The following is a 24,880-nucleotide window of genomic DNA, read 5'->3' on the forward strand; positions in this document are numbered from 1 at the left end:
TTCAGAACTCATTTAACATAGATAAACTCCAGTTTGCCCAGGATAGTAAGCACACACGGGAGGAAGTGGCTTTGTCAGATATGATGCAAAAATAGTTCATAGATATTCTCCAAAGGAAAGAAAACATGCACAAAATTGTTTTCTACAGGAAACTAATTTAATATTTATCTGATAAAACTGATGTGATTATTCATCTTCATTTCTAACTGTTGATATTCCTGTAAAGGACAATCATGTTTTCAGAAAAGCAGGAAGTAGAACTGTTGAACGTTCAGTCATTAATGACTAAGTCATTCACCTGACATTAAAAATATTAGCACTTCTATATAATTCATAGATTTACATGACGCACCACAATTCCAAATAACGAAAGTTCAGCATAGATGTTCCTGGACAGTCACATAAATTTTAAAATAATCATACACATCAGCGGTTTTGTTGCATCTAAACTTTGTGCAGAAAATGGGAAATTTACGTGGCTATGGCAGAACAGCAGGGAAGTTTGATTAGTTGAACAGCTTTTTCAATCTTTTGCAAAAAGAAAATGGCCTCTTTCTATGCCACTTGATTCTAAGTGCCTAAAATTTAGTCATACACAACATAGGAACTGCAGTGAATCCTTCACCCTGTTCTGACATTTTATTTGTTCAGCCCCATTTACCTTCCTCTGTTCGACGTCACTTGATAAAATCTTTATCTAACAAAAATCGATTGATCTCAGTTTTCAAAGTTTGAATTGACCCAGCACACACAGTTTTTGTGGAATGAGAATTCCGGGCTTTTACTTTGTGGGTGAAGGGAAGTTTTCCCATCTCAATCAAGAATGGCCTCACTCTAATTTTAAGAGTATGCCCCATTATTTTGGAATCTGCACCAGAGGCAATAGTTTCAGTTAATCTATTCTCATTTTAAATACCCCCATTAGATCACACGTCAATGTCACATGCTCAATGAAATATAAGTCAACCTTATGAAATTAAACAAAATGAAAATCGCTTATTGTCACAAGTAGGCTTCAAATGAAGTTACTGTGAAAAGCCCCTAGTCGCCACATTCCGGCGCCTGTTCGGGGAGGCTGTTACGGGAATCGAACCGTGCTGCTGGCCTGCCTTGGTCTGCTTCCAAAGCCAGCGATTTAGCCCTGTGCTAAACAGCCCCTTATGTAACCTGTTTCAAGATTTAACAATGTTGCGGCCACAGCTGATATTAAATGCTAGGATATTCCAAACCCCAGAATGGAAACGTGGAATGTCTGCTCTCAACTGTATTTTGCAAATTGGTACAATAAGAGGAAAGATGTGAAGACCAGTGAAGGATATCCCAGATGATTGTGTGATGATTTTAAACAAAATAAATGTTTATTAAACAGTAAAATACACAAGATGAATGTCAACCATCATGCGAGTGTCCCTTTAAGAAATGTTTGTATTATCATATGGCTTCAGTGATGTCATTGTGTGGGTGGAGCTGGGCTGTGGCTCTGAGCTTTACTTTCGGTTTACACTGTTGGAAGATGGATTCAGAAAAAGAAGGCTTCTCCTCTCTTTCTCTCTCTGCATGGTAAAATCTGTAAAGAATTCAAACCTACTGTTTTGTTAAAAGGGCTTTCCTGGTTTTACTGGATGTTGTTATCAAGTTGAAACAGCAGAGAGGGAAGTTATTAAGGGTTTTATATAGATATATAATATATATATATATATATATATATAGGGAGAGAGAGAGAACTGTAGCTGTGTGGGGTATTTATGTTTATAGTTAATAAAAATGCTTACTGTGTATCTTTATTAAATGTGAACTGAATTCGTAGAATAAACTTTGTTTTATTTAAAAGTGCTTACTTAAGGCCTTCTGTTGAATACAACCTGGAAAGTAGGTTCTTGTGCTCCTCGTAACCAAAATTAATAAACAGTTGTAGGTCAGGTGAACTCCATGATATACGTTAGAGTTTTCTGAACCCTGGCCCATAACACAACTTACAACATAATTAACTACATTAGAGGCTATTCACAGTGACTCAGATTTTCCAGCAGTTGTCACATAAAATGGGAAACCCGGGTTATTTTGCGAGTGGCCAATGACGGGCTGCCTCTCTCTACCGTGAAACACAAGGCAGGAGTGTGGAAAATCCCACCCAGTATCTTTAAAGTTACCCAATTCCAACACCCTCTGTTTTCCTAATCTCAGTGTTAAACCTCCCCAAACAACATCCCATAGATTTTAAAACTATTACAAAAATCCAGCATAATTATCACACCAGGTAGCTGTATCTTTTAGAGTTGCTTCCGACTTTGGATAGCGACAACCAGCTTCTCAAACAGGCTTTCTCCAGACATAGCTTGTTGCTGTGGGATGTGGTCTCAAAGCTGCCCGCTTGCATAGTGCGAATTTGCCTCTGACAGTATATTTTTCTTTTCATCTTCCCTCTTTTTATATTGCCTTATCAAATTTAACCTCCCAGAAATTCTCGATTACCTTTATTATATGCTCACCTTTAATAATGTAAGTGTGAAATTCACCCTCATCTTCCTTTTTGAGCTTTTACAATCTTTACTTTAACTTTTGACACACTATCACCCATTGTTAGCAACTTACCTTAGGTAATCATTTGTTACAGTGTTGTTAGTTAAGCAGCATATCAAAAACCTTACTTCCATCACTCAACCAGCCTGTATTGCTATGATTTATATTTAAAATAGTTTGTTTTTAAACATACATTATTCTGAACACATTCAAAATTATTGTACTCCTTGATTGTTTCATTTTATCACTATTTCCTAACATCACTTCCAGCCCTGGTATCATTCAGGTGAGTCTGCATTTCAGAGCCTTCAAGGTCAATATATATATTTTCTGTGATGCGGGGCGCAATTCTCCCATTGGGAGACTAAGTCTCGACGCTGGAGTGAAAACTGGAGTGTTTCACTCCGGCATCGGAGGCCGTTCCCAGCCCCCTATTCTCCCGCCCCCGGGGGGGGGGCGAGGAGCGACGCTGTGTCATTTACACGTGCTGGGCCTTGGCGCGGCGTAAAAGCGGCGCCGCATAAGTGACGCGACTGGCGCCGCGTAAATGAAGTCACCCGCGCATGCGTGGTTGCCGTCCTCCCGGCGGCTGCCTGCAAGAAGATGTCCGATGGATCTTGCGGGGCAGCGGAGGAAAGGAGATCCTCCTTCAGAGAGGCCGGCCCGCTGATCGATGGGCACCGATCGCGGGCCAGACCCTTTTGAGCCCCCCCCGGTGCAAGAACCCCCCTCGCCCCCCCACAAGCCGCCCCCCCAGCGTTCCCGCCAGCAGCGACCAGGTGTGGATGGCGCCGGCGGGAACCTGTCGTGTTGGACAGGCCGCTCGGCCCATCCGGGCCAGAGAATCGCCGCTCGCCCATTATCAACGGTAAGCAGCGATTCTCCCACCGGCCAGCCGTGATTCGCGCCGCGCCAGTTTGGGGTGGGTGGGAGAATCGCGTGCGGGCGTCGGGGCGAGACTCGCGCGGCGCCCGAGCGATTCACCCACCCGGCGTGAGGGGGGGGGGGGGGGGGGGGGGGGGGGGAAGAATTCCGCCCGTGGTGTCCAGAACTGAGTGTAGTATTTCAAAAGCACATTTTCCTCACTTTAGTAATCAAGCCCCATTGAGATAAAGGGCTAAAACTTTATTATCCTTTTTGCTTGTTTTTTATAATATATAATCTTTATTAGTGTCACAAGTAGGCTTACATTAACACTGCAATGAGGTTACTGTGAAAATCCCCTAGTCGCCACACTGCGGCGCCTGTTCGGATACACTGAGGGAGAATTCAGAATGTTCAATTCACCGAACAAGCACGTCTTTCGGGACATGTGGGAGGAAACTGGAGCGCCCGGAGGAAACACGCAGACACAGGGAGAACATGCAGACTCCGCACAGATATTGACCCAAGCCGGGAATCGAACCTGGGACCCTGGCTTATGTATCCATTTAAACAATTTAGTTAAAAGCAAAATGCTGCAGATGCTGGAATTTGAATCAAAAACAGAAAATTGTGGACAATCTCAGCAGGCCTGACAACATCTGTGGAGAGAGAACGGAGCTAATGTTTTGGGTCTGGATGACTTTTTGTCAAAGCTTTCCTTGGAGAATGCCTCTCACTTGCATCCATTGGCAATGACGGGGTGGGAGTTGCTGTTAAAATTAAAGCCACAGAATCATAGAATCCTTACAGTGCAGAAAGAGCCATTCGGCCCATCAAGTCTGTACTGACACTCAGAAAGAACACCTTACCTAGGCCCAATCTCCCGCCCCATCCTCATAACTCCTAAATAATGCTAAATAATGTGCCACCGTGCCTCCATTGTTTGGGATTAAATATTCCTCAGGATTTCTGGTTCTTGAATGTTTAATGACTTTGATGTGACATACTATAGCTTAAAACTGGGACGGATGGGAAATAAGATGGAAGGGATTTCCCTGTACACAAAGATAGCAGCATTAAATATGAGTGACATGTACAAATTTGCACCCAAAGCTGTGGATACAAAGTGTTCTGATTTCTGCACCATTTTCTTTAATGTACTAATGTACTCATACCCATATATCCACATCAATTCAATTACGTTTTTGTGGCGGTCCCTTAAAAAAAAGTCACAAAAATAATCCTGTCTCGGACAAAAAGATGCCTCGAGTCTCCACAAAAAAGAAGCAACTTGTTTTATTTTTCACCACTCAAGGTGTCTCAAATTGCTTCACATTTGCTGAATTACATTTCTTTAAGGTGCATTCACTTATGTTACATCAGCAAACATGGCAGCCATTTGCATGTAGGTTGTTTGTATGAACAGCAATCAGTTAATTTGTTTCGTTGGTAGTGTTTAAGACTTAAGCACCCATGAAAAAGTGCTGCCCTTCATAAACAATGCCATGGTTTTCTTTTAGATTTTCACCTGAATAGACAGGAAAAGTATCACTTTAAACATCATTTTGAAAGACGGCTCCTCGGAGTACATTGCAGTCTCCCAATATTGCACCTAGTGTCAGTTTTAAACCTGTAATTGGACTACTGCTGCATAGTTTCACATGTTTCTTGATCATTTCATTGAAGCATGCATTTGCTATTTAGAAATGGACAAAATGTGCTGAACGAGTAGGCAAAAAAAGAAACATTTAATGTAGCTGAATTATTTGAAGAACAAACAGGGTAAGCAGCAGACATTTGGTTTTTTTAAAAAGCCTTTGATCAGATACTGCATAATAGACTCATGACAAAGGTTATAAAATGTGGAGTCAGGGGATAAGTGGCTGAATGGAAATAGAAAACAGAGTAGGGATTAAAATTACACAGATTGGCAAATGGCAGGAAGTGCAGTTCCACAAAGATGTATGCTGGAACTACTGTTATTCACCATTTACATAAACAATTTGGACTCTGGGATCGGAAGTTAAATATCAATAATTGTGGATGACATCAAATTGGGTGGTGTAGCTAATGCAGAGGCACACTGCAACAAAATACAGGAAATGTTAATAAACTTGCAGATTGGGCACATAATTGGAACATAAACTTCAATATAGTAAGTGTGGGATGGTATATTTTAGCACAAAGGATAAAGAGGCCAGCATACTCCCTGGAAAACAAGTGCCCAAATAGGGCAGAGGAACTACAGGATCTGGGAGTACAGATGTACAGATCTCTTAAAGGTAATGATGCAGCTTAATAAGGCCATATTTATTTTAAAAATCAAACATCGCACCAAGATTCATTCCCAGAGGGACAGAATTGAACAGCAGAGAAGGTATATTAAACATGTACAGAATTTTGGACAGACTAGTTTTGGAATGTTGCGCACGGTTCTGGACTCTTATAAAACGGATATAGACGCATTAGGCTAGGTGCAAAAAAGAAAAGACTGATATCAGTACTAAGGGGTTATACTACCAGGAAAGACTGAACAGGCTGGACTCTTTTCTCCAGATAAGAGAAGACTGAAGGGTGACCGGAGTGTGGTCTAAATTTCAGAAAGGGTTAGATTGGGAAGATGTAGGACAAAATCTGAACCAGGGACCATAAGGCAGTCACCAATAAATCCAAAAGGGAATTCATTAAACCTACTTTACCCAGCAAACTATTGGGATGTGGAATTTGCTACAACCAGCAGTATTTGAGATGAATAGTACAGAGATGCATTGAAGGGGAAGCTAGAGAAGCACATGAGTGAGAAATGAATAGAAGTGTATTTTAGTGGGGCTAGAGGAAGAAGGGTGGGAGAAGGTTCATGTGGAGCAGAAACACTGGCATGGACCTGTTGGGCTAAATGGCCTGGCTCTGTATTGTACATACCTTGAAATATTCTGAAACTGTTTTAAGCACAAGCACGACATTGAGTAGAAAATCTAAAATTAAATTAAGTAACCCCGATTACTATTAGCAATCAGTACTACTAGTTGGAATCTTCCACATTACTCAAGATCATTCTGTGCCTTTCAACAACCCATTACAATTACAGTACCTGAGCAATTTTCTCTGTCTCTTGGAAAGCATGCTTCTCAAAGTGTTCCGCCAAATTGTTGAAGGTGTGATGTGCCAAATATTCACAGTTGCTGAGAACGATCAGTAGTTTTTGTTCCTAATAGGTTTAAATACAAGTGTTTAAAGTATTACCATTATTAGCTATTGCCTTGACTTACAATGTTTTACACTCCTCCCAAATCAGAAATTCTGTTTTGCTTCAGTGTTCCTAATGCACGAGGCGTGAGTGCAAGAAGGTTCACTGACATATGAAGACACAGGGAACAGATTTCCTGTCTGCTGCCGGAAAACAGTTACACGTGGGATCACAATTATTTTGCTCTGCTGTGCACAGGAATCTAATGTCTTTATCTGAATTTGCACTTTTTTAAATTGTGAAAAACCAGAACTACAATGACCAAGACAACCATCTAGCTCAGTAAAAAGTGAGGTAAATCTAAAGGGTTGCTGAAAATAAAAATTAAAGAGTCTACTCTGCAGCACCATTCAATTTCATCCTTCCTGTCAGGTATTAAGGATCGCAAGCTCCAACAAACCCATGCAGACCAGAGAGCCCCTAGATCTTTCATCCTTTCATTTCCCTCTGACCCCATCACTTCTTCCAATCTCATCTCTCCATGAATTAAAAATATCCTCCGGCCTTCCCACTCTCTGATACTAATAAAGCTGTCCTTCACAACAGACATAGCGACATCCCTACCTCAATTATAGTCGTTCTCCATTCCCATTTCTTGGTGTGGGGTCTTCCCTGCACTCAGTCGACCATTTTACTCATCTCCAATATTCTCCCTCCAGCTGAAGTCCTCCCACTGGCGTCTTAACCTCTCTGGACCTTGCTGTTGAAAACATCTGCCAAGTCACTGGCTCTCTCAGTGACTCTTCTCCCCTTGCTCACTCTAACCCGAGTCCCTCAACTTGCTGCATTCAATTCTCATGTTTACTCCCAACATTATCCCATAATTAGGACAGCACGGTAGCATAGTGGTTAGCACAATTGCTTCACAGCTCCAGGGTCCCAGGTTCGATTCCGGCTTGGGTCACTGTCTGTGCGGAGTCTGCACATCCTCCCGTGTGTGCGTGGGTTTCATCCGGGTGCTCCGGTTTCCGCCCACAGTCCAAAGATGTGCAGGTTAGGTGGATTGGCCGTGGTGAATTGCCCTTAGTATCTAAAATTGCCCTTAGTGTTGGGTGGGGTTACTGGGTTATGGGGATAGGGTGGAGGTGTTGACCTTGGGTAGGGCGCTCTTTCCAAGAACCGGTGCAGACTAGATGGGCCGAATGGCCTCCTTCTGCACTGTAAGTTCTATGATTATCAAATTTGTTGACAAGGGTGGTGCTGTTGCCTGGCGAACGGATCTGTACCGAGCAGAGGTGAAACACCAGCTGCCTGACATTGTCTCTTACCTCCCTCAAGACCATGATTCCATCACCAAACATCAGGCAATTGTTTCCAGGAGTGCCATTGACCTCATCTCTTCTGGAGGTCACCCCTCCATTTCCTCCAACCTCCTAGTCCCCTAATCCTGAACAGCCCATTTTAACCTCCTTCCCAAGATCCATAAACAAGACTGCCTTGGTAGACCTATTGTTTCAGCTTGATCCTGTCCCACTGAAATATATCAACTTTATTTTTTATCCTCCTGTCCATCTCTCCCCACCCTACATCACTGAGTCTTTTGACATCCTCTGTCACTTCAACAATTTCCATTTTCATCATGGCTCTCCAAATTTTCTACACCGTTCATCTGCCACCAGGACATTTTGAGGGATGGCCGCTTCTTCCTTGAATAGAGGCCCCACCAGTTTCCATCCACTACACTACTCTGCCTGGCTGAACTTGTTCTCTCATGGAACAACTTCTCCTCTCACTTCCTCCAAATAAAAAGCGTTGCTGTGGATACCCACATGGATCCGAGCTATGCCTGCCTTTTCATGGGATCTGCGGAACCATTCTTTGTTCCAGTCCCCTCCTTCAATCCTTTTTATGGCACACCGCTGATTATATCGGTGCTGTTTCCTGCTCACACCCTTGCCCTGTAAAACTTCAATCAACTTTGCTTCACATCTGCACCTTTTTCTCCCCTTCACATGGTCCATCTCTGACTCTTCCCTTGCACAACTTATGCATGTCTATTTCTGGAGATAGGCTATCAACATTCATTATAAACCCACTGACTTGCACGGTTACCACAATTACACTTCCACATACCAGCTTCCTCTAATGGCTCCATTTCATTCTCTCAGTTTTTCGAGCTCCATCGATTTGTTATGATGCAACCTTCAACACCAGTGCTTCTGATAGGTATTCCTCTTTCCTCAACCAAAGATTCGTCCTCACCATGTTTGGCAAGGCTGTCAACTGTGTCTGATTTATTTCCTTCATTTCTGCTCTCATCCCTTTTTCTTCCTCCCAGAACAATGATAGGATTTGCCTCGTCCTCACCTTCCATGCTATCAACTTCCATAATCAACAGATCATCCTCTCCCATTTCTGAAACCTCCAGTGCGATGCCACTACCAAACACATCTTACTCTCCCCTGCCCTTTCAGCATTCAAAAGGAGCCATTCGCTCTGCGACAACCTGGTCCACTCCTCAATCATTTCTAACAACCTATCCCCTTTCTACGTCACTTTTCCATGCAAGCACCTGCTCTTTCACCTTCTCTCTCCTTACCAGCCAAGGTCCTAAACATTTCTTCCAGGGGCAACAGCAATTTACATGTGTCTCTTTAAATTAAGTATTCTGTATTCATTGCTCACAATGCGGTCTGCTCCACGATAGGGAGGCCAAACGCATATTGGGTCATTGCTTAGTGGAAAACCTCCATTCAGTCCTCAAGTGTGACCCTCTGCTTCGGGTGACATGCTATTTTAATTCTCCACCATGGACTCACACTGACCAACCCTGTCCTTGGCCTATTGCAGGGTGTTTCAATGAAGCTCAACGGATGCTTGAGGAGCAACACCTGATCAATCAATTCAGCACTTCAGTGTCTTCTGGCAGTTTGGCATCATGACTGAACTAGGTCTCACCAGGTATTTGTCTACATTAGGTTTGCCCCAGTACATTTTAGACTCAAATTGGTGAGCAGAAAACTTCTAATGTGAAGGGATTTATAATCTCAAGGCATTTGGATTTCACTTTCCTACTATAACAAATGCATGATGCAATGTGCAATGCATCCATTCAAAAACAGGGATATTTTAAATAAGTATACATAAACAAAGAATGGGATGAACTAAAATGGCCGTGTAAGCAAACAAATACTTTTCTTCTATTGATTGAAAATTCCACTTGTTTTTTGACAGGTAATGAATGAAGAATAAAGCAATATAAACTATTGGAAGTGATTTTGAATCTTTAAATCATTCACATTGCTACTTTAAAAATAAATGAGTTTAATTTGAAAACATTAGCTTCTACTAAGACTGCAGTTTCTAGCCAATCTTATCCCTCCCAATAAGGTGATGACTAAATTATACAATAATAACAAAGTGGTTTGTTCGTTCACTGCCACACTCCAGCATAAGTACTTACCCAAATGTACAAAACCAGTAGTGTAAAAGCAACCTTAACAACTTTACATTCATCTGCCAAACAGAACAGTCCAAACGCAAAACAAAAGATCAAAGTTTTCTCAGAACACAAAAATAAGTTAATAAAAGTTATCTAATAGTTATTGATTTGGCAGACTGCAGTCTGAAATGGGGTAGGACTCCTAATTTTCTGAAGCATTTCCTATTAAGGAAGGAACTCCAGGGTGCTGAACTATTACTTGATAAAACATCCGTTTACCTCTCCCCAACAGATTCAAATCAGTTAAGATTATTCTTTGAATTTCCCAAACAAGAACAATCCAAATTCTTTGTAGAATCACAATACTGTAAAACATCAAAAATAGCTACACAATTAGGATTGATATTTTCACAAGTAAACCTAGTGAACTTACTGGGGTTGGATTGAAGCTTTCATGCATGCTTCCAAGCAAGTCTGGGGATGAAATGTCCACAGAAAGGCTCGAGAGGCTAGAAAGAGAAGAAACATTTCTTTCATAGTTAAAATAATTTCACATTTTCTGGTTTAATTGCACATGTGTAGATGCCAGAATTTGCTGTCAGTTTTACACAGTAATAATTGAGTATTAACAAGCTCACATCTCAACAGTCACTCCAGCATCCCTAAACTTAGTTTCTCCAGTCCACGTAAGGAGTAATGGCATAGAAACTTTGTCTTCCCAATGTCAAACTGGAGGAAAGTGCATATGTCACATGACGCATACATAGAGGGGAGTCCAGAGAGACGAATGGGAGGTTGAACTAGGTGTCATCAGCATAAACGTAAAGCTAATTTCGAATTTGGATGAAATAGCTATGGGTTAGCATTATAGAGGAAGAGACCAATTGAACGGCAAAACCCAACTACCAGCATGGTAAGAGAGTCATTGCTGGAGATCTCTGGCTACAATTGGATGCACACGAGGAAAACCAAATTCCCTGATGTCCAAAGTGGTAAAATACTTACTGTATGCTGTCTGAATCACCATCGGCTTTAGTACTCAGGTACTCCAAGGAATCAATGAACACCTTTAAGTTGAAAACAAGTAAGGTTATGCACATAAAAAGTAATAGCACCTGTCCTAACTTGACAGCATTTCCTAAACAGTTTATATTTTTAAGGTTACAATGAACATTCCATTATTGTCTAACAAATTAATTATAGAAGTTTGTGTATCTGACTTATTTCTGTCTTTAACAAGCTAGATTTTAATTTTGGACAAAGACTCAATAGTCTGAACGTGCTTCAATTGTTATGTTAAAGAAGTGCTCTATTTACATATACTATATATACACACACACACACACACACACATATTATATATACATGTGCCTGTACATGGATATGGAAATTTAAAATTAGACACAATTTCAGTAATTGCTGTTTTGATACTTTGGGTACTTTATTAACTGTTTTTTGCAACTATTCCAATTTAATAAAGGGTCATATAATCTGTGGGGGAGAAACTCATCCTCATTAGCAGCACGGTAGCATAGTGGTTAGCATTATGGCTTCACAGCTCCAGGGTCCCAGGTTCGATTCTCGGCTTGGGTCACTGTCTGTGCAGAATCTGCACATTACCCCCCTGTGTGGATTTCCTCCAGGTGCTCTGGTTTCCTCCCACAGTCCAAAGATGTGCAGGTTAAGTGGATTGATTATGCTAAATTGCCCCTTAGTATCCAAAAGGTTAGGTGGGGTTACTGGGTTACGGGGATAGGGTGGAGCCGTGGGGCTTAAGTAGGGTGCTCTTTCCAAGAGCCAGTGCAGACTCGATGGGCTGAATGGCCTCCTTCTCCACTGTAAGTTCTATGTTGATCCACTTCTTGAAATCATAAATGAGAGTCTGAGGGACCGCATGGTCTCTCACCTTTGACTCCCATTGGCAGTTTGTGCCTGCTACATTGGGAGTTGGTGACTTCCAAGCAAAACAGGCAATTGGAAAATGCCAATCAGGAGGATAACGCATGCTTTATGGTCCTACTGCTAAATTCAGCATAAACTGGGCAGAGTATGCGTCACGAGTCATATGGCCACATTTTCCAGGTCTACAGTTGTGAACATATTTTCAACAAAATAAGACCTGTACATTTTACCCCCAAATTTCACAATTAAATCAATAAACAGAAAAGCCTTTCAACATAGAATTCCTTAGTGCAGAAGGAGGCCATTCGGTCATCGAGTCTGCCCTGACTCTCCAATAGGGCCCTCGATCTAGGTCCTACCCCGTAGCCCTGCACACTGATCATGGCCAATCCACCTAACCTGCACATCGTTGGGTTGTAGGAGGAAACCGGAGCACCCGGACAAAACCCACGCAGACATGGGGAGAACGTGCAAACTATACACAGGCAGTCATCCAGAACTGGAATTGAACCCGGGTCCCCGGCGCTGTGAGACAACAGTGCTAACCACTGTGCCACTATGCCGCAGAACAGATGTTAAAAGCATTTAAATTTGCTAACGTTTTACTTTTATAAAAAGGTAAAATGGTATAATTTTAAAGTGTAGATAAAAGTTGTTATTTTCTGACCTTGTATGATTGTAACAGTAGTAGACTATGGAAATAGTTCACAAAGTTGGAAAATTCAGAAGATTCCAAAAAGAAAAGATTTAATGGTATATTTTAAATTTTAGATTATGCAACCTGATGCATAAAATGTACTTGGCAAAAGAAAAGGAGAGCAACGTAGAAAGAGAAACGCTTAATATTTCTATAAAAATCTTACATTGTGGATGGAGAACACATTCAAAAGTTATTTAAAAATTCTGCATCAGAGGAGTTAAAAATATCCTTCTGACGTCTACCCACCTTCATGATGTTGATGGACAGTTCATATACATGTTGGTTGTTCTTCTCAAGCTGAAATATCTGTAAATAAATGTATTTATTACTATGAAATGTGACAATAGGACTTTGTGCCCATGCAACTCCTAAGATCAAATATAATGGGCTGGATTCTCCGCCGCCCGGTGATGGTACGGAGTTCCCGGTGCGGTGGAGAATCCAGCGTTGGCCACCTACGAGCAATGGCATCGAGGTTCGCGCCCCATTCCAGCTGGGCCAATTTGGCCTATTTGCATCCTATTAACGGCTGGGCACCAGATTCTCCAAGCCTGCATGAATCTCTGGTCCTCTGGGCTGGGATTCATGAAGGTGCAAATTGCAGCAGGTATTTCCAGCGTGGCCCTGGTGTGGTGGATCAATGTGGTCATTCCTGTTGCCCCCAAAGTCCATCGGAGGGCCACCCTCTCCCACAGTGCATATCCTGCCCACCCCACGCCCACCAGACCCCCTACCGCTGCGCTCCACCCTCCCAAAAGTGAGACCTACCAGAAGAGAGGCCCGCACCAGAAATCCACCCACCCCAACCCCACTGCAAGAACTCCCACCAGAAACCCGCCCATTACAGAGACACCCACCAGAAGACAACCCCCTTCCTCCATAAGAGAGACCCCCACCATTACAAAGGCTCCTGCAAGGAAGCCCCCTCTCATCATTAGAGACCTGCTGCTTGGAAGCCCCCTCTTACAGAAACCCGTGCCTGGAAGCCCTCCATTACAGAAACCGGGGGCGGAATTCTCCTCCCCCACGGCGGGTGGGAGAATCGCCGGGGCGCCACGCGTGTCCCGCCACGGCGCCCCGACGGGATTCTCCCACCCACCCCCCCAAACCGGCACCACGTGAATCACGGCTGGCCGCTGGGAGAATTGCCGCTGGCCCGGGTGCACCGGGGTGGGGCCTCAAATGGGGTCTGGCCCACAATCGGTGCCCACCGATCGGCGGGCCGGCCTCTCTGAAGGAGATCCTCCTTTCCTCCACTGCCCTGCAAGATCCATCCAACATCTTCTTGCGGGGCGGCCTCGGGGAGGACAGCAACCGCGCATGCACGGGTTGGCGCCGGCCAACCCGCGCATGTGTGGGTGACGTCATTTACGCGGCGCCACTTTTAGGCGGTGCCCAGGCCCGGTGCGCGTAAATGACGCGACGCCGCTCCTAGACCCCCGGGGGCAGGAGAATAGGGGGCTGGGAGCAGGCTCCGACACTGGAGTGAAACACTCTGGTTTTCACTCCGGCGTCGGCACTTAAGACTCCCGATGGGAGAATTGCGCCCCTTGTCTGAAAGTCCCCCATTCCAGAGATCGCCGCCTGGAAGCCCTCAATTACAGAGACCCCTGTCTGGAATCCCCCATTACAGACAATCTTGCCTGGAATCCCCCCCATTACAGAGACCCCTGTCTGGAATCCCCCCATTACAGAGACCCCTGCCTGGAATCTAGAAAGCTGTCCAGACAGGGGAGAGTTAAAAAAATAATCACTGCTTTAAAACTCACCTGGACAACACACTTGCTGGCTCTGGTTGAAAAAGCAGCACTTGTAAATTCCTAGAATGGGAATATCACATCAGCAAGGCTTAAACTCCCTCAGGTCTTTGATCTGCAAGCCTTTCACATGCATCAATGTGAAACTTATTTTACTAGGCTGTGATTGACAGCTTGCACATACTGCCAGCTGACTCAATTGTTTAAACTCATTTTCCTTCACATATGAGTGGATTTCAAATAGCCTGCTATGAAACTAATTGCAATGTTTATAAACGTCTAGCTATGATTGACAGCTCTTGAACCACATCAAAAACAGTTAAGTGCTTTGTGCAAAGAAAAAGAGGGAGGGCACTTAAATGGCTTTGATTTGGTGCAAGAGCTGACTGTATGTGCAAGCTGTCAATCACAACCTGGTAAAGTCAATTTCATGTAGATGCCAATCAAAGTCTTGCAGATCAAAGATCTGAGGGGGTATAAAACCAACTGATGTGGTTTTCTCTTTCTAGGAATTTACAGATGCTGCATTCTCTGCCTGAGCCAACAGGTGTATTGCACAGGTGAGTTTTAAAGCAGTGATTTTTTTTCATGGTCTCTGACTGGACTGCTCTTACTTCCAGGCAAGGATCTCTGTAATGGGGTGCTTTCAGGCATGGGTCTCTATAATACGAGGGTTTCTGGTTGGGGCCTCTCTTATGGGGGCTTCCAGGCAGGGGTGTCTCTGCTGAGGTGTTTCCAGGCAAGGGTCTCTCTTATGGGAGGGGGGTCTTCCTGGCAAGGATTTCTCGGCGGCATGGTACCACATTGTTGCTTCACCTCACCAGGGTCCCAGGTTCGATTCCCGCTGGGGGTCATTGTCTGTGCAGAGACTGCACGTTCTCCCCGTGTCTGCGTGGGTTTCCTCCGGGCGGTCCGGTTTCATCCCACAAGTCCCAAAGACGTGCTTGTTAGGCGAATTGGACATTCTGAATTCTCCCTCTGTGCACCCGAACAGGCGGCGGAATGTGACGACTAGGGAATTTTTACTGTAACTTCATTAGTGTTAATGTAAGCCTACTTGTGACAATAATAAAGATTGTTACCTATTGGGGAGCTTCCAGGCAAGGGTTTCTCTTATGGGGGGTTTCCATGCAAAGGTCTCTTTTACAGGGGCCTTCCAGGCAGGGGTGTCTCTTATGAGGGGCTTCCAGGCAAGGGTCTCTCTCATGGGGGGCTTCCAGGCAAGGGTCTCTCTTATGGGGGGTGGTCTCTGGTTGGGGTCGCTCTGCTGGGAATCTCTAGTGGAGGATCAGTGAGAATGACCCAGAAAATACCGTGGTTGTGGGGGGCAGCCACTGGACCTCACTATTGGGTCGCCTGATCAAAATTGTGCCGGATAGCAGGATTTGTGACGGCACCCTCGCAAATTCAAGCATGGCTGGGATTGCTTGGTAAGGGATGGTGAATCGCCTCTCATGTGCGACCCAGCGTGAGCGTAAATCAAAGGCAATTCAATCTCCGACAGAAGAACATAGGGTGGGATTCTCCATTCCCCGATGTCGATTTCGTAATCGGCGATCGGGCAGAGATTCCCATTTTATGATGGAATGATTTTGTATGCTCCGCCTCCTCCAAAACAGCATCATCGAGGAGCACGCCGCACACCATTGGGACGGCCTCAGGACGTTACCTGAAGGCCCTCCCCTGATGCGCCGCCCCGGATGGGCCGGGATCCCGACGGCTGAGACTCATGGTCTCAGCGGTCGGGAACCCGGCACGGCAGCTGCAGACTGTGTCCAGTGCCGCCAATTATCTGGCGGGAGCCATGCTGCTGACCTGGGGGGGGGGGGGTATTAGGCAAGGGTAGGGAGGACTGGTGGGGGTTGGCCTGGCTGTGGCGAGGGGGTGTCCAAGGGGTCACTGTCTAGCAGGTCGGGTCCACGCATGGCCGGCGCCATGTGGTACGGCACGACCGCTGCAGGTCGTCGCCATGCACATGCGCGGCCATGGACCCGGCAATTCTCCAGGCATTTATATTGGGAAGGCCGTGTGTTTTACGTGGCGCAGCTGCTAACCCCTCAGCGGTTGGATGATCGGTGCTGGGGCCGGTAAGATGCCACGTAAAATGCCACGGATCCTCCGGACATAGCCTGGAAATCGGAAAATCGAGCCCATAGTCTCCCAAATGGAGAATTACAGTGACTGTATGCACCACCGAACACTAATTAAGTACCTAACTGGTCAACTAATGATGTTAATAGTACTCTGAAACGGACTGTTAAACATGGAACACAATACCATCAGGTATTAACTTCTGTTCGTTAAATAATAACCAAAATACGACTTCCGGTGACGGCGGGCGGGAGGCAGCCGCACATTGGAGGGCTCCCGTTCGGGAACGGCATTTTCGCAGAGTAACGCCCGGTCCTAGGGCCAGCGACGGCAGTAAAAGTCGGGGGATAGAGCAAGGAAAAGAAGGATGTCGAAAATCACCAAATAAACGGCCGGGAAAAAAGCGGCTGAAAGTCCGTTGGAGAGGGGAAAGGTCACCGCGGGGTCAACAAAGAAAATGGAGGCTGGAGCACCAGGGAAGGCCGCACTGCTTACGGCTGAAGAACTAACTAAGGTGATGGCTGCGGAATTCCAAAAGCAGTTGGCGCAGATTGAGAAATGTATGGAGATGGTGTGGAAGGAGATGAGGGAGGTTTTGAATGTGCTGGTGGAGGAGGCGGTTTCCCCGGTGAAGACGGCGGTGGCGAGCGCAGTGGAGGAGGTGCGAGAGCAAGGGGAGGCGCTGAAGGAAGTGGAGGAGACGGTATTGCAGCACGGTGATCAACTTGCCTCGATGGGGAAGGAGATGCGGAAGGTGATGGACACGAACAAGAATCTGAGAGGAAAAATGGTAGATCTGGAAAACAGATCCAGGCGACAGAATTTGAGGGTCGTGGGGCTGCCCGAAGGAGTTGAAGGACCGAAGCTGACTGAGTATTTTGCCGTGATGCTGGCAAAACTACTGGGGGAGGGGGAGGACTCCTCCCGATATGAACTGGATCGGGCTCATCGGTCGCGGAGGCCTGTACCAAAGGCGAGTGAGCCGCCAAGGGCAGTGACTCTGTGCTTCCGTAGGTACAGTGTGAAGGAGAAGGTCCTGAGCTGGGCCAAACAGAAGCGGGTGGTGCAGTGGGATGGAGCTGGTATACGTGTATACCAGGACTTTACGGTGGAGCTGGCGAAGAGGCGGGCTGCCTTCAACCGGGTGAAGAGGGCACTGTACATTGGCAAGGTGCAGTGCGGCATTGTATATCCAACGAAGCTGAGGGTGACTTACAAGCTCAGGGACTTTTATTTTGGAACGGCGGAAGCAGCGGAGGAGTTTGCGAAGGCAGAAGGACTGTGGCAGAACTGACAAATTGAGGAATGGTCATGTGCCGATGTAACCTCATGACTGTATTTTCTTCTTTTTTTTTGTATCACTGCGCGCGGGTATAGAGGCTAAAGGAGCCAATGTTGCATATATTTGGACAAGGGAAGGGACGGGACTTTCACTCGAAAGGAGGGCTCTTTGGAGAGTAGGTGGATATGCGGGGTTTGTGTGCTAAAAGGGGATCTTTGGGCTTTCCTAGGGCTGGGCAAGGGGGAAAGGGACCCGGGCGGGGGCCTCCACGCTGGCCGGTTTAAGCCGGCCAGTGAACGGGAGTGAGGTGGGGGGAGGGGCTGCGGCCATCGGAGCCTGACAGGACGGGGTCCGAGTGGTCTAGCCGGGGTGGAAAGTTGGGGGGAGGGAACCAAGGTTGGGGGAGGGAACCGAGGTTGGGAGGAGGAGTTTTACAAGAGGCATTGGACGGGAGGAGCTGGAGACTTGGGGTACAACTTTGGGGTATCATGTACGGTACTCTCTTAGAGGCTGGATGGCGTTGGTTGGGGGGGGGGGGGTGGGTGGGTGGAGAGCCGTGTAGATTAAGGGTGACTACGGGTAATCCCTGATTCTTTTTTGTCATTTGTTTATGTAAACAGGCGGGTTGAGGTTTGGGGGTTGGTGGGCGGATGGGACCGTTGTTATTATGGGGATTGACATATCTTGTTGATTATTGTTTATTGTTGATGGGTGTAAATGTGGGAGAAAACGTGAAAAAGGAGGAGAATGAAAGAAAAAATAATAACCAAAATGCTAGACAACGTTTCATCTGATATTTTCCGTTGATTGCCTCATACAAATTTCCCCCATCTACATATGCAAATGCCTTCATTTTATAAAGCAAAATTCCAAAGAAAATACAAATTTGCAGGCCATTCATAACATGATAAACACAAGATATTAATTCTAAAGGTCATATACACACATATTCCCACATAGCTCCAAATTCATTTCTGTGTTTTTTCAACTTTTTTTCTGGGACCCACTTTTGCCAACTGACGGACCTGCGCGACCCACGCCGGCCGACCTGCGCGACCCACGCCACGTTCATTTATCTTTAATGTGAAAGGGGAGCTGCTCACTCGAACTCACCTTATTTGTTTACAAGCTAAGTTTCTTCTTTGTAGGCTGTTAACAAAAGGTCCTGGAGTTCTGTAGAGAGCTAACACTAGCACTGCTCTGTCCTGCCCTGGACTGACCTGAGCTTCACTCTCCTGCAGATTCAGATGCGAGATCCTGGCCAGTAGGTACATACATAGAAAATGTATGGTCCAAGTTTATGTTCAATGGTAATCCCTAAAGTAGGGATTCAGAGATGGTAATACAATTGCATGTTAAGATTCTCCCTGGTTGGAGATGATCGTTGCCTGGCACTTGTGCAGCACAAATGTCAGTTGTCACTTTCGTCCAAGCATAAATGCTGGTCAAGTCTCAATCAGCGAACAAAGCCATTTCCGACTTTATGATCGACGGAAGGTCCTTGATGAAGCAACTAAAAATCGGTGGAAGGAGAACACAGCTTTGTGTTTTCCATGATTCACCACTGACTTCAATTTTACTCAGGATCCATGATGCTATATTCAATCGTATTCTGCCTTGATGTCAAAGGCAGACACTTTCACCTCATTTTTTCCCATGCTTGGACCAAGACTGTAATGAAGTCTGGCGGAACAGAAACTGAACATTGGTTAGAAGGTTACAGTTGAGTAGCACCGACTATCGCACCTTCCATTACTTTGTCCTGCAGAGGTGGGGGGGGGGTGAGTCCTGCAGGGAAGAGGGCCATGGGTGGGTCCTGCAGAGCTCAGGGGATGCATCCCATGTGGGGTGAGGGAGAGGGGGGGGGGGGGTTGCGAGATGAGTCCCGCAGAAGAGGGCATCAAGTGAAGAGTCCCATGGGTTTAGTGGGAAGGAATCCCTCCAGGGGTGGAAATGGTGCGAGGAGTCCCCTGGAAGTACATGCAAGTTGGCAGGAGCTCCGTGGGGTGGTCGGTGTGTACAATAGTTACCCAGAAGCTAGAAGTGCTTTTAATTCTTTGGGTAACAATCGATGTGACACAGTTGGAACCATCCAAAATTTGCCACTGAAATCGCATTTTTGGATGGATGGTTCCCAGCACAGGATTATTGCCCAATGGGCATTTGCACCCAATATTTCCCATCGGACATTTGCACCTCCTGGGCAAATGCCATGCAGACATTCCCTAGGACCTCTGGGAGGATTTGCGGTGGGGGGGGGGGGGGGATCTTTGGCATACTCCCAAGTACACGGTCCTGGTGTTCGGACGTTACGGCCCAATATTGTATTCAACTCTGCCATTACAACAGTGGCGACACTCCAAAAATACTCCAAAAAATATCATCGACACCGCAAACTGCCAGCTCAAAGTCGAGAGGATCTCCAAGAGGATCGCGCATATAGACACTGACATTAAGTTTCTACAAAGATGCAAGAAAGCAGACAAGATCCTGAAAGGGCTACAGATCACAAACTCACTCAAGTCGACCTACCACAAAGACTACGCTGAGAGACTCTGCCATTGCACCTCTCTCACACTCCTTAACCACCTCGTTCACCAGCTCGACAGCAGACGTCGAAACCTGGAAACCAAGAAAAAGTCCTTGGGCGAAATTCTCCGACCCCCCGCCGGGTCAGAGAATCGCCGGGGGCTGGCGTGAATCCCGCCCCCGCCGGTTGCCGAAGTCTCCGGCACCGGAGATTCGGCGGGGGTGGGAATCGCGCCGCGCCGGTTGGCGGGCCCCCCCGCGCGATTCTCCGGCCTGGATGGGCCGAAGTCCTGCCGCTAAAATGCCTGTCCCGGCGGCGTAAATTAAACCACCTACCTTACCGGCGGGACAAGGCGGCGCGGGCGGGCTCCGGGGTACTGGGGGGGGGGCGCGGGGCAATCTGGCCCCGGGGGGTGCCCCCACGGTGGCCTGGCCCGCGATCGGGGCCCACCGATCCGCGGGCGGGCCTGTGCCGTGGGGGCACTCTTTCCCTTCCGCCTCCGCCACGGTCTCCACCATGGCGGAGGCAGAAGAGACTCCCTCCACTGCGCATGCGTGGGAAGCTGTCAGCAGCCGCTGACGCTCCCGCGCATGCGCCGCCCGGAGATGTCATTTCCGCGCCAGCTGGCGGGGCACCAAAGTCCTTTTCCGCCAGCTGGCGGGGTGGAAATTCGTCCGGCGCCGACCTAGCCCCTCAAGGTTGGGGCTCGGCCCCCAAAGATGCGGAGCATTCCGCACCTTTGGGGCGGCGCGATGCCCGTCTGATTTGCGCCGTTTTGGGCGCCAGTCGGCGGACATCGCGCCGTTTCCGGAGAATTTCGCCCCATATTCTCAACATGCACTCAGGACGCAGCACCGCCAAACAGATGAGACAATGATACTACACCACCTATATGCACACCAAGAACAGGAAGCTTGAGAAACTCGGCATCACCACCAGCAGCAACCAAGCTACCCCCGGTACCACAGTAGAAAACAATACAGGGAAATCTATTGTCAACTCGTCGGACTACACCCTTCAACCAGACAAAATTGAAGTCCTCAGCAGAGGGCTCAATTTCTGCACCACCACCAAAATGGACCCCACCAGTCTTGCGGCAGACATGGAGGAATTCATCAGGTGAATGAGGATCCGGTAGTTCTTCCACAGACCCCAAGAGCCTGACAGCGAACCCAATGGTACAACCAATGAACCGGAGCAGCAGATCGAGAGATCTGCGGTGCGGCAACCGAAGAGGAAAGAGTCGAATTGGACCCCTCCGGAAGGCCGCTGCCCTAGACTTGACATGTATGTTCAAGCTGTCAGGAGTTGCATCAATGTCAGATTCATCAGTCGCATGCACAAGACAGTCCCGAACATCACCCAAGCACAACATAACGCCATCGGCGCTCTCAAGGCCAATCGCAACATCAGCATCAAACCAGCAGACAAAGGAATGGCCACCATCATACTGAAGAGAACAGACTACTGCAAAGAAGTGTACCGACAACTCAGCAACCAAGAACACAAGACAGTTACCCGCAGATCCGACCAAGGAACACACCCGTCAACTCAACAGTCGCCATGCACATGCGCGGCCATGGACCCGGCAATTCCCCAGGCGTTTATATTGGGAAGGCCGTGTGTTTTACGTGGCGCAGCTGCTAACCCCTCAGCGGTTGGATGATCGGTGCTGGGGCCGGTACGATTTTTCCCACATAAAATGCCACGGATCGAGCGAGGGAACCGTGGTTTACCAAGGAAGTGGAATCTCTTGTTAAGAGGAAGAAGGAGGCCTATGTGAAGATGAAGTGTGAAGTTTCGGTTGGGGCGATGGATAGTTACAAGGTAGCGAGGCAGGATCTAAAGAGAGAGCTAAGACGAGCAAGGAGGGGACATGAGAAGTATTTGGCAGGAAGGATCAAGGAAAACCCAAAAGCTTTCAATAGGTATGTCAGGAATAAGCGAATGACTAGAGAAAGAGTAGGACCAGTCAAGGACAGGGATGAGAAATTGTGTGTGGAGTCTGAAGAGATAGGCGAGATACTAAATGAATATTTTTCGTCAGTATTCACTCAGGAAAAAGATAATGTTGTGGAGGAGAATGCTGAGCCCCAGGCTAATAGAATAGATGGCATTGAGGTACGTAGGGAAGAGGTGTTGGCAATTCTGGACAGGCTGAAAATAGATAAGTCCCCGGGACCTGATGGGATTTATCCTAGGATTCTCTGGGAGGCCAGGGAAGAGATTGCTGGACCTTTGGCTTTGATTTTTATGTCATCATTGGCTACAGGAATAGTGCCAGAGGACTGGAGGACAGCAAATGTGGTCCCTTTGTTCAAAAAGGGGAGCAGAGACAACCCCGGCAACTATAGACCGGTGAGCCTCACGTCTGTAGTGGGTAAAGTCTTGGAAGGGATTATAAGAGACAAGATTTATAATCATCTAGATAGGAATAATATGATCAGGGATAGTCAGCATGGCTTTGTGAAGGGTAGGTCATGCCTCACAAACCTTATTGAGTTCTTTGAGAAGGTGACTGAACAGGTAGACGAGGGTAGAGCAGTTGATGTGGTGTATATGGATTTCAGCAAAGCATTTGATAAGGTTCCCCACGGTAGGCTATTGCAAAAAATACGGAGGCTGGGGATTGAGGGTGATTTAGAGATGTGGATCAGAAATTGGCTAGCTGAAAGAAGACAGAGGGTGGTGGTTGATGGGAAATGTTCAGAATGGAGTACAGTCACAAGTGGAGTACCACAAGGATCTGTTCTGGAGGCCATTGCTGTTTGTCATTTTTATCAATGACCTAGAGGAAGGCGCAGAAGGGTGGGTGAGTAAATTTGCAGACGATACTAAAGTCGGTGGTGTTGTCGATAGTGTGGAAGGATGTAGCAGGTTACAGAGGGATATAGATAAGCTGCAGAGCTGGGCTGAGAGGTGGCAAATGGAGTTTAATGTAGAGAAGTGTGAGGTGATTCACTTTGGAAGGAATAACAGGAATGCGGAATATTTGGCTAATGGTAAAGTTCTTGAAAGTGTGGATGAGCAGAGGGATCTAGGTGTCCATGTACATAGATCCCTGAAAGTTGCCACCCAGGTTGATAGGGTTGTGAAGAAGGCCTATGGAGTGTTGGCTTTTATTGGTAGAGGGATTGAGTTCCGGAGTCGGGAGGTCATGTTGCAGCTGTACAGAACTCTGGTACGGCCACATTTGGAGTATTGCGTACAGTTCTGGTCACCGCATTATAGGAAGGACGTGGAGGCTTTGGAGCGGGTGCAGAGGAGATTTACCAGGATGTTGCCTGGTATGGAGGGAAAATCTTATGAGGAAAGGCTGATGGACTTGAGGTTGTTTTCGTTGGAGAGAAGAAGGTTAAGAAGAGACTTAATAGAGGCATAGAAAATGATCAGGGGGTTGGATAGGGTGGACAGTGAGAGCCTTCTCCCGCGGATGGATATGGCTGGCACGAGGGGACATAACTTTAAACTGAGGGGTAATAGATATAGGACAGAGGTCAGAGGTAGGTCCTTTACGCAAAGAGTAGTGAGGCCGTGGAATGCCCTACCTGCTACAGTAGTGAACTCGCCAACATTGAGGGCATTTAAAAGTTTATTAGATAAACATATGGATGATAATGGCATAGTGTAGGTTAGATGGCTTTTGTTTCGGTGCAACATCGTGGGCCGAAGGGCCTGTACTGCGCTGTATTGTTCTATGTTCTATGGATCCTCCGGACATAGCCTGGAAATCGGAAAATCGAGCCCATAGTCTCCCAAATGGAGAATTACAGTGACTGTATGTACCACCGAGCACTAATTAAGTACCTAACTGGTCAACTCATGATGTCAATAGTACTCTGCAACGGACTGTTAAACATGGAACACAATACCATCAGGTATTAATTTCTGTTCGTTAAATAATAACCAAAATGCTAGACAACGTTTCATCTGATATTTTCCGTTGATTGCCTCATACAAATTTCCCCCATCTACATATGCAAATGCCTTCATTTTATAAATCAAAATTCCAAAGAAAACACAAATTTGCAGACCATTCATAACATGATAAACACAAGATATTAATTCTAAAGGTCATATACACACATATTCCCGCATAGCTCCAAATTCATTTCTGTGTTTTTTCAACTTTTTTTCTGGGACCCACTTTTGCCAACTGACGGACCTGCGCGACCCACGCCGGCCGACTTGCGCAACCCACGCCACGTGCATTTATCTTTAATGTGAAAGGGGAGCTGCTCACTCGAACTCACCTTATTTGTTTACAAGCTAAGTTTCTTCTTTGTAGGCTGTTAACAAAAGGTCCTGGAGTTCTGTAGAGAGCTAACACTAGCACTGCTCTGTCCTGCCCTGGACTGACCTGAGCTTCACTCTCCTGCAGATTCAGATGCGAGATCCTGGCCAGTAGGTACATACATAGAAAATGTATGGTCCAAGTTTATGTTCAATGGTAATCCCTAAAGTAGGGATTCAGAGATGGTAATACAATTGCATGTTAAGATTCTCCCTGGTTGGAGATGATCGTTGCCTGGCACTTGTGCAGCACAAATGTCAGTTGTCACTTTCGTCCAAGCATAAATGCTGGTCAAGTCTCAATCAGCGAAC

The 24,880-nt window shown here is 46.4% G+C and overlaps 1 protein-coding gene across 3 annotated transcripts in view; it reads right to left on the reverse strand.

The window, feature by feature from the left end:
- exoc2 (exocyst complex component 2) overlaps window positions 1-24,880 on the reverse strand; it is a 323,421-nt gene that overhangs the window by 87,520 nt on the left and 211,021 nt on the right. For all 3 annotated transcript variants that reach the window (XM_072509914.1, XM_072509916.1, XM_072509915.1), the window contains exons 19-22: window positions 12,862-12,921; window positions 11,019-11,080; window positions 10,447-10,522; window positions 6,476-6,592 (exon numbers count right to left, since the gene is read on the reverse strand). In XM_072509914.1, coding sequence (XP_072366015.1) covers window positions 6,476-6,592; window positions 10,447-10,522; window positions 11,019-11,080; window positions 12,862-12,921 — 315 coding nt within the window. The remainder of the gene's footprint in view (window positions 1-6,475; window positions 6,593-10,446; window positions 10,523-11,018; window positions 11,081-12,861; window positions 12,922-24,880) is intronic.

Source organism: Scyliorhinus torazame, chromosome 6 (genome assembly GCF_047496885.1).
Source record: "Scyliorhinus torazame isolate Kashiwa2021f chromosome 6, sScyTor2.1, whole genome shotgun sequence".
Classification (NCBI taxonomy): Eukaryota; Metazoa; Chordata; class Chondrichthyes; order Carcharhiniformes; family Scyliorhinidae; genus Scyliorhinus; species Scyliorhinus torazame.